The 14,538-nt window shown below is 33.5% G+C and overlaps 1 protein-coding gene across 6 annotated transcripts in view; it reads left to right on the forward strand.

Annotated features, from left to right (window-relative positions):
* CEP290 (centrosomal protein 290) overlaps positions 1-14,538 on the forward strand; it is a 53,594-nt gene that overhangs the window by 12,641 nt on the left and 26,415 nt on the right. For 5 of the 6 annotated variants that reach the window (XR_014186058.1, XM_082072987.1, XM_082072989.1 and 2 more), the window contains exons 18-28: positions 63-220; positions 2,277-2,361; positions 3,469-3,611; positions 4,172-4,336; positions 5,250-5,399; positions 6,462-6,577; positions 8,407-8,509; positions 10,149-10,379; positions 10,910-11,083; positions 12,652-12,763; positions 13,552-13,757. Coding sequence is in view for 5 of the 6 variants with exons in the window: in XM_082072987.1 (XP_081929113.1) it covers positions 63-220; positions 2,277-2,361; positions 3,469-3,611; positions 4,172-4,336; positions 5,250-5,399; positions 6,462-6,577; positions 8,407-8,509; positions 10,149-10,379; positions 10,910-11,083; positions 12,652-12,763; positions 13,552-13,757 (1,643 nt within the window). In the remaining variant the exon portion in view is untranslated. The remainder of the gene's footprint in view (positions 1-62; positions 221-2,276; positions 2,362-3,468; positions 3,612-4,171; positions 4,337-5,249; positions 5,400-6,461; positions 6,578-8,406; positions 8,510-10,148; positions 10,380-10,909; positions 11,084-12,651; positions 12,764-13,551; positions 13,758-14,538) is intronic. The other variant, XM_082072988.1, reaches the window with a different exon arrangement.

Consider the following 14,538-nt stretch of genomic DNA (forward strand, 5'->3'; position numbering starts at 1 on the left):
GACATTGAAGGATAAGCACCAGTATTCAAAAGTAAAGTTTTCTGATTTAACTATCTCACAAGAAGACAGAGAAGGAAATGAATGCCTAACAGAATTGTCACAAGTGAAAACTTTGGAAAGTGGACTTGAAAACGGACAATCAGAACACTCAGTTCAGGTAGATCCTGTTGAAAACCTCATAGAGCAACTGAAGAGAGAAATAGCACTTCTTAGAGCACAGGTGAGACACCAGTATAGTATGTGTATGTTTATATCTGTTGCAATTATTTAAAAATTCAAATAATAAAGATGTGTTAGTTTACTTTCATCTTTATTAATTAAAGCTATAGGGTAGCTTTATAAATGTCAAGTTATTAATTTGCAGATTATTTGTTGACATAGGGTTGAAAAGTGTAGGCATATACTTTAATTGTGTCAGTGGAAAAAGTTTGCACAACAACCATACCCACATACATAGGTGGGTACAAAGAGAGCACTGTTTTCATTCTATGTAAATAAAGTACTCATCACTTTTCTTATTAGTCCATACAGCCTTGCATCTCATACAAATCAATTGTTGTGAGTGTATTTTAAACAACATAGTTTGAGGATTACTTTTTAAACTGTTTTAAATAAATACAGAGAAATTCAAATGGTAATTTACAAGCATTAGTTGAATGAAGTAGGAACTGAATCAGTCCTTTGGTATGAAAGACAGAAGATGAGATTTCTGTTAAAAGATGCACGTTATTTGACTAGACGACATCTCCTACCTCCAGAGAGGTAAAACTTTTACACCTCCAGATGGTTCAGAGTTAGACTTTTGGAATGAAAACGGATTTTCCATCTGGGAAACTTCTAAGAAGTTCCTGAGTTGGTTCTTCTGTCATTTTTTCCATTTCCCTGCCAACTGACAATGTATATCTGTTTTCAGGAAAAAAAATATTTCCAATGAAAAATTCCATTATTCATTAAAATTATCTCAAATGATCAAATATTTTAGGTTCTCAGAAGGGTTTTTGAAAACTTTTTATAAATCAGTGAAAGCATTGGTTGATTTCAGGATGCTTGCTGTGGTTTCTTTTATTCACGTGATAAGTCATGTAAAAAAAAAATTCACTGGTAGCTTCCTAAATCGGTATCTTGAAATGCTCTGTTAGTTTTCTGTATAGTGGAGGATATTGATTTGGGTACTAGAGTTACATTTGGTGCATGAATCAAGCCAGTGTTTCTGAGTCTCAGAGACTTCTGGTCTGTATCACACTGTTCCAACTGCTACATGACCTAAAAATATGTTTCCCTAGACAGTGTTATGTGGGATACACATTGTGTATTTTTTCTAGTGAATCCATCTTGGTTGCAATTGCATTTCAAGCAGGAGATTAATATGTGGACTGAGAAATTTTAAGGAAGGCACACTCCAAATTTGAAAAAAGGCTGGGACTAGAATGGTGGATTGCTAAGATTAGCATCTATGTATTTTTTGACTGGGAGAAACTATCTAAGAATGTGATGAAGAAACATCATGGTTACGATGTATAAGATAAGCAAATAGGTCTTTCCTACCTTTAACTGAAATATTTTGGAACTGATGGCATTTTTGATGAGCCCATTGAGCTGTGTAATTGATCAATGGAAAGTAAAAGTCTATATAGATCAGGCTTTTGTCAGTTATACAACAGTTTTTCCATGCTACAGGAGTATGCTTTGCTGTTGTGATTTCTCCTAAAACATTGTATTAGCCAGCTGTGGAATGAATAATGCCTATATAATTGCATTTTAAGTAGAAAAGAAGTGTGTGTGTATATATATATAGAGAGAGGAAGATAAGTCTAGAAAATATTTTTGCATATAAATAGAGACAGAAACCTACACTAATAACTTACCAATGTTGGTTGTTTTTTTTTTTTTAGAATGAGCAGATATCCAAAGATTTGTTGATCAAGAATATGCTAAATAGTTATACAGAATTAAATCTTGAAAGATGCGGAAGCCAGGCAGTGCAGGTAGCAGAAGGCTTTTTAAAAAACAAAGCAGGATAAATACTTCTATAAAGTTTATAAATGGTTTAAATAGTTTTTTCCTGATAAATTTGTTGCTGTGAAGATGATGCTATTTCTTTGATTTTTGCCTTCTATGTAACACCTCATTTTGGTTCACATACTATGTAATTTCACTGTTGAATAGATATGTACTAGCAATATTTTAAAGCATTTATTCCATAGATTCTTAATGAAAATTATAATATTAAAATTCATAAGTTACAATTTTTGAGTCTCTTTTGTTCTTTTCTTTAGAATGAGTACCTTGCAAATGAATTAAGCATGAGAGAGAGAGAGTTGGAGGAGAACAGGACTGTAATAGCCAAATTTCAATCTAAATGTAAGTTGCAACCTGTTTTAAAACTAGTGAATATTATAAGGTGCCTGCAGATGGTTTGCTTATTTAGTTGTTCTGCTTCTGTGTTTGTGTCCACAAATATCTGACTTTACAGATTCTGTTTTAAATGCAGTTAACTTTGGTATCTTAACAATGATTGAATGTATACATAGAAGTCTATTACACAATCATTCTGATATACTTCTAACTCTGGAAATTGTGGTTGTGAATTGGTCCAGGTGTAACTGTAGTGCTTTTCTGGCTCCAAGGGTGTCTGGGAAGTTAAACCCGCATGCTGCTTATGTCTATAGATGTGTGTTAGCTGAAGTGCACTGATTGCAAACTCTGAAATAAAAATAATGCTAATTTCTCTAGACAAGAATCTTAATTTTTTCTCAGAATGTGAATTCTTATTTTATATATATATAATTTTTTTTTTTTTTTTTTTTTTACTTTTCAAAATAGGCTTGGTGAAACTGCTCGAACTGCTTCAAATGTTGCAGTTCATTCCTGGGTATTCAGGACAGCCATATTGTTAAGAGAATGTCCTGACAGGTTTGAGGGGTTTTTTTGAAGTTTCTAGGCTTCTTGTTACGTGCTGGAAACTCTGGACTTCTGCTGAGAGACTAATGGTGGCAGGAAAACTCTGTCTTGAGAGTCCTTACTACAGCTAAATAATTTAAATGTTCTTTTTTTTTTTTTTTTTCTTTTCCCTCAATCTGCAGCAGGAATTCAGGCAATTCCTATATACTTCGTTGTTATACCTGAACATTTCCAAGATAGACACATTTCTGGATTTGTGTCTGACTAGACAGGCTACTAAAGAGGTGAAAAAAGTGGCAGGAAACGTTGAAAGCCAGAAGGTTCAATATAGTTAAATGTGTTCCCATGAAACTTTTCATCATTGTTTTGGTTTTATTTCTCCAGCAAAATAGACTCTCTGGATGCTCCTAGCAGCTTTACTTTTAGCTTCCTAATTGGTTATTGTCTGTATATAACATCAACATTCTTTTCATATATCAAATCAACATGTATTATGATGAAATGTACTAGGAAACCTTAAGTCATTTTTTTCAGTGCTTTTAGACAGATTTACAATTTTTATTACAGTAAAAGAGTTATCAGAAGAGAATAAACAACTTGAACAAGGAATGAAAGAAATATTGCAAGCTGTCAAGGAAATGCAGAAGGATCCTAGTGTGAACGGAGGAGAACCAGCCTTAACAATTCCTAGTCTGGATCGTTTAGTTAATGTAAGCTTACTTTCTAAAGTATTATTTAGCTTTATAGGATTTAGAGGCTTTTTTTCCCTCTTCAATTATTGGGTTATTGTATAATTAAATAATAACTTTAGTTACAAGTAGGAGTACTTAGTGTGATACCTCTTTAAAAATGCAAATTAAAAATATAGAGCAACAAGAAATTGCCAATAAAAAAATAAAAAAAAATCTTCATCTGGATAGCACAAAACTGTCTTTGGCGAGTTTATTGCCCCAGTCATAAAGCTTAGGGAAAAATTTGTTTGCATGTCTTTTATCTTTATGGGACCTGTGGGAAATGTGTAAGAAAAATTCTTTATTCAAACATTTTACAAAAAGAAATCAGTGTTTTTACAGGAAAATTTAAACTTCTAAATCACAGTCTATGGCAAGTATATAATCAGCAAACTGATAAGTAGATTTAAAAATGTTAACATGTCATACTTTTTTGGTAAGTTCATGTAGTCTAAACTTAAGGGCTCCAGTTTACTATGAAAAATAAAGCTTTTCTGTGCTTTTTCTCTGTTTTGTTAATTAAATGTTTCCTGCACTAGGCAATGGAGTCAAAGAATTCAGAGGGAATCTTTGATGCTGGTGTGCACTTGAAAGCTCAGGTTGACCAGCTTACAGGAAGAAATGAAGAATTAAGACAGGAACTGAAAGAAGCTCGGAAGGAGGCAACAAATTTCTCTAATCAGCTGGCGAATGCAAATGAAAAGGTATGCAATTTATTTTATACAATTTCTTTTGTACTTGAAATATGACTGCTCTGGTAATTTTGAATAAAACCACACAATCTATAAGATACTCATTTTACCTTAGGTGAACAATGTAATTGTACAAATTTATGTATTGGATCGAACAATTGTCCATTTTAAGTTCAGATCTTACTCTTCTTAATGTTACTTTATTCTTGAAATATTCTATCATGTTAAACACCAAGCTTGCCTATCTTCTGAGGAGAGTTGTGCCCAAAAAATCTCACAGACTTCTTCCTTCACAAATCCAGTAGTCTTGCATTTGTTATTTATTAATGGTGTTCTAAAATGATGAATCATTCTCTAAAATCCTGTGTCTTGTGGAGTGCTTCTTCCAAGGCCAGAATGAGGATTGTAATATTATTTTACAAGAAGCCAAATTTAAATTTGCCTTTTAGAACAGCTTTGATGATGCAAAAAGACTTGCCAGTAACTAATATACTAGAATAGTGTTTTATGTACTGAGAACCAGGGAGCTTTTAAGAAGTTAAATGAAAAGACAAAGATTTGTTTAGAATAAACCATCAAATAACCACTGCAATAATTCTGTCCAAAACTTAATCTTTTCAGAAGGAATAGAAATGTACTGTGTTTTAAAGAATTTGTAATAAAACTGTGGTGAATCCTTAGGTGTGTGAAGCTGCCCTGATTGCTGGAGTAATTTGATAAATTTGGCTTAAGATTTTATGCATTTAATGATTTATGGAATCACAACGTTTTTAAAAGGTTACTTTAGAGTTTGAATACTGAGTGAAAGTGACTTAGGTTGTTGATAACAACTGATGTAGCACAAGAAAAGAATATATTTGCCACTAGTGATTTTTTTAATTGAATAGCCAGAGCTACTTCTTCACATTTTTGTTTTTTTCTTTAGATTTCACAACTGACGAATGAAATTTCTTTATTACGTCAGTCAGAAGGTACCAATATTGTCTTCCAAGCAGTGAATCTTCCTGAAGGAATGGTTCCATCAAGTGTTAATACGATTAATTCTCTGAATGAATATTTAATACGTCTTATACAGGTAACTGATTTATCCTTGATAACAAGAATATTTGCAACATATAGCTAATTTCCTTCAAAATCTAGTGCCACGCCATGTATGGGCATGGGAGAACTCTCCAAAATTACTTTGAAGTTCTGACATTCAGTAAACTCTTCAGGCTATTCTAGTTGGGGTTTTTTGTTTGTTTGTTTGTTTGTTTGGGGTTTTTTTGTTGTTGTTTTTTTTTTTTAATTTGTAAGGATTTTGCTGTGTTGTAAACCTAGAAGGTAATACTTAATTCAGTTTTTGACTAGAATTCAGATTTTTTTTTTGTTTTAATCTGAATTCTTATTTGAATATTTGCCCACCCTTTTACTTCTGCAGTTGTACTTTTTCTATAAGAAATTCTCTCTTACTGCTGTCTAGATTCCACACATGAGTCCACATGTGCCAATCCTGTTTTTCTCTGTACAGCAAAGGTCTCTATTTATTTACTATATGAATTTTCATTCCATTATTTCTCGAAAATATGTGAACATTTGTAAAAAGAGGCTTAAATACATTGAAACCAAGGTTGGTGATTCCCATGGGAAGCCAAGCAGATGAGCATATAGTGAAGAATTGACTCTTTGAGAATCGGAGTAAAAAGAACTTACCTTTTTATTATTATTAAATTATGTTGTTCTATCTTTGATCACTTCAGCTTTGTTGATTAGAGAATATTTTTCAACTGTATATGATCATAAAGTAGAAGAGTATTTGGGAACAAGAGAAGAAAACATTGCTTTCCATTTTGACATTCAATTAGTATTCTTTATGGACTAGCAACATGTCATGGTGTTTTGAACTTTGATGGCTGTAATCCACAATGAAATTATGCGCTATTTCACACCTATTCGCATGAATGCCAAAGTTTATTGGGCTTTTTTTCACCTGCTGCTTCTTAAGAAAATACACGTTTTATATCTGCAGTTCCCACAGTTCATGACAGCAGCATCTATCATGAAAAACACAAGGGAGAATTGGCATTTTGATTACTCCTTTCATGTTTAAAGCCTATATTAATCACGTCAATATTTTTATTTGGAAAATAATAATTAGGAACTGGAAAATAAAGAACAGCTACTTAAACAATTAGAAGACGCAGTAGAGGACTACAAGCGAAAATTTTCAGTAATTCGTCATCAACAGGGCTTGCTGTATAAAGAATATCAAAGGTATCATTCTCTTCTCTGAATTACGAAAGTTCAACTATCTAATTGTTTAAGAATTTTGAGTACAAGATTTGCTGCTGGGTCGAAGTAGTTCTTTGGTTAATCTCATAAATGCTGCTGCTCTTAGATATGGACTCCATATATTTTCTCTAGTCCTATACAGATTCAGAAAACTCTTAGAAAACATTTTCTGCTGGACTTTTTCATATTGCTTATTTTATGAGGATTGCATTGTGGTTTCTGCATCCGATATATTGTACTCTATTAGAATCTGGTATTATGAACTCTTCAGTCTTGTCTTCTTTTGCTTTCAAGGATGGGTCCTACAATTTTTCTGAGGGGGGAAAAAAGAAAGCTGATATCCAAATACGGTCAGAGATCTCTGTTTCAAAATATCAGATAGTCAGGACTTTATAGTTGGATATCTTTCAGACTCCTAGTTCCTTTATATGCTTCATTGAATCTAATTTCTGTACAATTCTTCCTATGGTCAAAAATGAAGAGGATTTTCATCTGTTAGGAGCATAGGGATGAATATGGGAATTTGGTTTCTTCAATTAACAGGCTGTTAGTTGTGTCCTCTCTGTCTTTGGATTGGAATGAACAGTCACTGGACAGCTTTTTTCTTTGAATCAGTTAAGACTTCCCAGATAACATTATCTCTCTTCGAGGCATTATAGCTATAGCTTTTTTAAAATATTAAAAGCTATAATGTCCTGCCTCATTAACTACTAGATCAGGTATCTCCAATCACAGGGGTAAGATGATGATTCAAGGCTCCTTCTCCAAACCCATTACAGATTGAAGTTTATGAGATGCCAAGTCAAAGAATCTCCCTTAAGATTCACTTTCAGAGCATTTTTTTTTTCCTTTTCCTCCATTATGTTGCATTATGGAAGATACTAAGAGATATTTGAAGAGAAAATACTGCTTCTGAAATACCCTTGATTATTTGTTTAAACTAGCCTAAATATCCTATACAGTCTACAGGAACTTCCTTGTTAGACATATATAAATAGTTTATAGTATTTTTTTGTTTCCAAATAAATAAAAGTGGATGGAGGAGAGTAGCTTGGGCCAAAGCAAAGCAGGATCTTTTTATGGGGTTATTTTTTGCTTTTCACTGAAATAGAAAAACTATGGTGGGAAATTATGTCATTTATGCATCTGAAATAAATTAATGTAATTGAAGGAAAGATTAGCAAAACCATTGGAAAAAAAAAAAAAAAGAGTTGATATTACAGCCGCTGCCTGGCCTTTTGTTTAGTTGTCTGACCACTAATACAGAATCTGGGTGTGGAAACCCAAAGTTTAATTTTGTCCACTTCCTGAGGGAAATTTGAACCAATATCTTTTAAAGAAAAAGCCAACTACTATGCCATGGGGAGTTCTCAGAGGATGAGCAAGTAATTTTTTTCCATATGTTACTGTACTGTTCTGTATGATTAATTAAAAATACTTCACAATCAGCTTAGGTATTCCATCTCTCAGGAATTGCAGAAGCCTTGTTCTCCTTGCTTTTAGCTAATGAATTTGCAAGTGCTTCATACTTAGGAAACAGTTGTGGAAAAAATCACTGATTATTTGCCAAACCATTTTCTCTAGCAGTAAATCATATCAGCTAAATTATTGGGCACACTTGTGAATACCTGCTGAAATCTACTGGGCTTGGTCTGCTCAAAAAGGAAAGGCCCATAGTTTTTTCAAATTACCTTATTGCTAAAAATAAGTATCTTGGTTTGCAATATTTCAGGGTTGCTTTTTTAGTTACAGTTTTAAGAATCATGAAGTCTTTCATCATTCTAAATGAAAATATTTAATTACTGTTTTAGTCAAAAGGAAAGCTGGCAGAAAGAATCAGAAGATATGAAAAAGGAAAAGAAAAAGCTAGAAGAGCAAAAAGAGCAGGATGCTATAAAAATAAAGGCATATTCTGTAAGTAATTGTGTTGCTTTCATTTTTCAAAGGGTTTTCATACATAGAACATAGGTTTTAATACAGTACTGTAATTTGTTAGATGGGGGAAATGTTGCAAGGAAAAACTGCTCAATTCAAATCAAATGAGAAGGGAAGTGGTTTATTGATTTACTAGTGGAATATAAATAACTAGCGATCAGCGAACTATACATTCAGAATTAGTATCAGCAGTACAAAAAGTAAATCACAAAATTAAGGCACATAGAAAATCTTACTACAGACTTAATCTCCAAGTACCATTCAGGAATTAATCCCAAATATTTCTCATCCCACACATCCACATCCACACAGCTGCATTCACACCCAGGCCCCTTCAGGTTACAAGCACACACACCCTTTCCTGAGAGTGCAAGTTCACTCTGCACGTGCACATTTTGGGTGTACTCTGAGGTGCTGTGTGCATGTGGGGGTGCTGCGGTGTTACGTGTACCTGTGTGCCTCCCTGCAGTCTGCTGATCCATGCACTGGTGAGAAATCACCCCAGCATGTCACATACACACACCTGAGGTCTGGGTCCCTGCTTGTTGTACTTTTACCACAAGTCCATTATCTGAAGTGCTGGCGGTGTCTATGGGGAAGGAAGCACTCACACCTGCACAGAGGATGCAGGGACAGAGGGGCAACTTCTGAAGCTGAACTAGGTTATGAGAGCTGCATTACAACTCTCTTTGCCCCCGTGGTTAGAAATTTTTGTGCTGCCTATATACTAGTTTTCAAACTGGCTACTTGTTTCAAGTCTCTGATTTTATGATTGCTGTTCAATCTGGTTGCTTTAAGAAAAACAGGCTTCTTGATCAGAAAAGCCAAATCTTTGCCAGTTGTCACAGAACTAGATGTTTTTCCATGGGTTCAGGCTTCTGAGACTCAGGAGTTTTTTCTTATCTGTGTGCTCAGTCTTCATTAGGTTCATAGGAATCTGGGATATTACAGTTCCCATTTCTACTCCCCGTCTTCTTGGCAAGCTGATGCGTGCGACAGCAAAGCTAAAGCTCACCTCCCTTCTGCGACCTGAGTTGCTATAGTTCCCTCTACCCGTTTGCTCCCACACCTCAGATTTATGCATGCACGCAAACACATGTCCACATACACACAAACACACACACTTCCAGAGGAGGTGTTCTGTGATTACTGCACAAATACTGTTTTGTCCCTCAAAGTAGGATGTTATTAGTATTTGTTAGGAATTACAGGAATTCTATTTAGTTAGAAAATTCTTTTTAGTTAGAAAATTGTTCCAATACATTTTGATTCTAGTAAAAGGGGGGAAGATTGATGAAAATGTATTAAGAGAATTATTTTTGTTCTAAAATTTGAAAATGTCATCATTAACTAAAGTTCCAGTTAATCAGTCAGATGTATTTAGCTTCTGTTCCTCAGAACGTAATGATTTTTAAGATTTATTTTTCTTCTAATAGAATTTTGTATGTTTATGCACGTGTTGAGTGTGTGTATATGTTTTATTAGCAAGAAGAAATCGTTTTAGACATATCAATGGAATTTTTATACCTAGATTAAAAATTGTACAAGAAAGTTTATCTACATAACTGAGTTTTACCATATTTCTCCACAAAGCTCTTGTTTAAAAAATATTTTACAGAATTTACTCAGTGCAATTCAGCTGGATCCTGATGAAACAAAAAAAGTACTTGCAGAAAATAATAGAAAAATAACTGTTTTACAAGTTAATGAAAAGTCGCTAACAAGGCAGTATACCACTTTACTTGAAGCGGAACAGCATCTTAGAAAAGAAAATGAGAAACTAAAGGGTGAAATAACACAAATGGAGACTGCAGTTATAGGGAAGATCGGAAACATGCAACGATTCAAGGTATAGTTCACAGTAGTATTAGTACACTTTTTTATTTTTCCGGTTTGGCAATAAATACACTTTTAAAAATGGAGGCAGTACTAATTTCTTGAGTGCCTTACCCAAGTGTTTTGTCAAAACATTCTTTATATTTAAATAAGCATCATAATGTGAAATCTGTCACTTTTCCTCTTCTGAACTTGCTTCAACAAGCTATTTTTATTGAAAGTGTCATATGAAACCAGGTATTACTTTTTGGCCTTGCAGGTTGCTAGGGCCTGTATTAACTCATCTTTATAGAATATGTTTTTGACGGTGCCTTATGACTGAGAGGCAACTGTTGCTAAAATTAATAGAGAGTTTGAATACCGAAGAAATTTTGTCAACGTTTATTGCAAGCAATTTAAAAAGATGGACAGTAATTTAGTAAAATAAGAGTGTCATGTTAAATTGTTATATTAAGTGGTATTCTTTTTCAATTGAGCTTTTTGGTTTATTTATTTAAAGATCTAGCAGACCTTAGTAACCCATTGTGTTGCTTATTTTCATAGGAAATGGCTAGCTTTAAGATTGCAGCTCTGCAAAAAGCGTTGGATGATAGTGTGCCATTGTCTGACCTTGAACTGGCTAATAAGCAGTATAATGCATTAACTGCTAAATACAGAGACATGTTACAAAAAGATAACTTGCTCGTCCAGCGGACAACAAACATGGAACACATGGAGGTAATCTTTGCATTATGTTTGAACCCTAGGGGTAAGAAAAACCTCTTTATAGGTTCATTCTGCATTGTTTTTCATTCTTACTTAATAGAAAGATAGAATGTAAGTCCCAGTGCTAGAACTACTGGTTATAACAGCTTCATATTGGGTGTGAGATGTTGGAGCCAGTCTTACTGTTGCTATCGAATTTTAATTTGCTTATCTGGTATTTTTCAGTGGATTAAGAAACACATACCGTGTCTCAGATTTTATTTTAGTAGGCATACATAAAAGCATTTTTTATAAATGCGTTGGTGGATTTGGTTAATTGGTTTTGTTCTTTGTTTGCTTTTTAAGTTAAGCTCTGGGTATGTTCCCTCACAAAGTATTTTTAGTTATTTGATTACCAAAATGAGGCTGTCAGAAGGAATATTTGGTATCATCTTCAGTTTAGGAGGTCATAAGGAAAGTAGAATGAGTGTAAACACTTCCAAAGCTTTCTCTCAAAGTAAGTGCTCTTACTAATTCCTGACTTACAAGAACGAAATGTTCAGTTACAAAAGGCAGTAAGCATTAGGAATTTTACTTCCATAAAATAGTAACTAACCAAAGATTGTTCACAACGTGTTTGCAAAATGTCATAGAGCCTGCAAATACGTAACTATTACTTTGAACTTTTATTTTCAAGTAGAAGGGAGCTTCTTTTCAAGAACTGTGAAGCTGGCTTCAAAGATATGTTACTAGTACACACTTTCTATTAATGTCAGAAATAACAGTCCAAGAAAGTAGTAACCAGTAATTAGAAGTCATGTCCTATTCTTATCTTTTGGGTTTCTGTGGTTGACAAATGGTTGAATACATGTGGTGGGTAAAGTTAGTGAACTATTAAATTTGTCTGCTTGGGAACAGGTAGTTGCATTTGTGTTAGCAAAAGAATGAATGATTCCTTCTCTATTTTACGAAATTGTGTGTGACAACTTGCATTGCGTATTTCTGCAATTTCACAGAGGTAGAGAATCGTTCATCAACAGCAAATGAAAAATGTGTTTAGAATATTAGAAATTGAAAATTTATATGAAGGATTCAATTTGTTTTACTGGTTAATGTGGAAATTTGTGTTTCTCTTTGGAGGAGTGAAGGAACATGTACAAAACTACTGTTCAGCATCAGATTAGTTGCCTAAAAGTGCTAAATGGAGCATATGATCTGTCTCAAACATGTATTTATATGCAAGATGAAATATCCTGTGTGGGATGAAAAATCCTCGAGAAGTGCTTCTTTCTTTCCCACTGGTAATGGGGTGTTTAGTATGACAAACATAGATTTCTGAATCTAATTCCAGACACTCTAGGAATCACAGTCACTCATGATAAGTATTCTCAGTAATGCTAATTGACAGTAAGGTACAACACAGAAAACCAAGACTAGCATTTTTACGCTTAGAAGGAAACCACTTCTTCTGTTGCCATATATGTGACAATGGCTTGTGTTTATGTGTGAAATCTGTTAATTTCTAAGATTTTATAGGTACTGAACATCAAGTCCATTACAGTTAAATAGTTTGCTGTTATGTTGCAAATTTTGTTATACAGCGTGAGAATGAATCATTGAAAACACAGATAAATTCGTTGAATAAGGAACTGGAGATCACGAAAGAAAAACTTCACACTGTAGAACAGGCTTGGGAACAGATGACTAAACTGGGCAAGTATGAAAATTATATTGCAATGTTAAAAATCAAATGGTATGTCCGGTATAAAAGTACTATTTTAAAACATTTCAAAATTGATGTATCTTAAAGAACAAAATAAAAAGCCAAAACTATTTTGCATCTTTCATTAATGGTCTTAAATTTTTTTTGTGATTTTTTTTTTCTTGGTATTTGTTTAATTTTATTTATCTGTTTGACCAAAACCAACTTTGCTGTCTTCCTCTGAAAACTGTTCCACCTTGACATTTCTTGGGTTACTGGCTCAAGGGTTTAAAAGCTGGAACTTGTAAAGTAATGTCACCTGATTTTTTTTATTTTTGAATAGGGTGCAATATGTTCTAACTCGATTATCAGTCAAAGTACTTCATATGTTCTCAGGAAGATTTATTTTTCCTGGGTTCACGTTCTCTAATGAAGTATTTTTTTCTTGATCGCTGGGGCTTCTTTGTGTACAGTTTACATTCCCATTATCCAAGAAGAACTCACCTACATATGTTTCTTTTACAGTTTTAAAATTAAATTTCCTGAAGATTTTTCAGCTGAATTAAAGATATATGCAGATATACCCATTTATAATTAATAATAATATTTAATTCAAATTAGATACCTTTCAAACATGTAATAAGGCAAGATAGCCATGCTTGCAGTTTAAAAAAATAACACAGGTGTTTTGATACAGTTTATCTGATAAAGTAAATCTCATGTTCTTTTTCATGGTGCAAATAATTTCATAGTTAAATCAGCTTGCGTATTTCCTAATTTAAATATTTTTTTAATGTAGGGGATGACAGTGCCATGGACAAGGCCACAAAAACAATAACCAACAGTGAAATTTCGTCCATTTCTAAGAAAATCACAATGTTGGAAATGAAGGAACTAAATGAAAGACAGAGAGCAGAACATTCGCAACGAATGTATGAACATTTAAGGAACACTGTAAAGCAAATAGAAGAACGTAATTTTGAATTGGAAACAAAATTTGCTGAGGTAAATCTGTTGAGGCTTTACAACATCATCTAACACATCTTAAAAACATATTTTTGGGCTTTTCAAAAAAGATTAATCTCTTTTGTATCACAACTGGCAAATAAGCTTATGGTGCAAAACATAGCTGTCTTTAAGAGCTGCAATTCTGCATGCAGAGGACATTTGTAAAAAATACAACTGATTTGTCAGCAGTTTATTTCAAATATTAGTTAATCTTTACAAAACACATGATAGTTTGCTAGTTTTTCAGCAGACTGCTAGAAAAAAGTCTGCTCTTGACCTGTTTTTTGGTATCCTAATTCATATGATCCCTTTTCTGCTAATTTTCCCTTAATTACCAATGATTCAAAAAATGTTAGACCTTTGCATGCCTTTTGCAAATTATATGATTCTGTTACAGACTGGCTATGTCCTCTGTCGCATGACAAACTTTGTCTATAATACAGGAATAGAAATTACATGCCATCGAAGCTGATGGTCTTCAGTATTCCTGTCATATCCATCTTAAATCTTGTTAGATGTTTTTGTCCCCACTATTTGTATTTCAAGTTTGTTCCATAAAGTAATTATTTAATTGTAGGAGACTTTATCATAATTTCCAGCCTAAATTTATTTATAGGTAGTTGTACACATTTGTTCTTGTGTTGGTACTGGCCTATAATTTAAACACAAGAGAAGAAAAATAAGTTATTTTGTCAAGAATGCTGATAGTTTGTATTCATTTCCCCCTCCTTGTGCTTTGCTAGTCTTCAGCCTAGCTATTTTAGCTTGCAATTATCTG

The sequence above is a fragment of the Streptopelia decaocto genome (assembly GCF_964273445.1).
Source record: "Streptopelia decaocto genome assembly, chromosome: 1".
In the NCBI taxonomy this organism is placed as follows: domain Eukaryota; kingdom Metazoa; phylum Chordata; class Aves; order Columbiformes; family Columbidae; genus Streptopelia; species Streptopelia decaocto.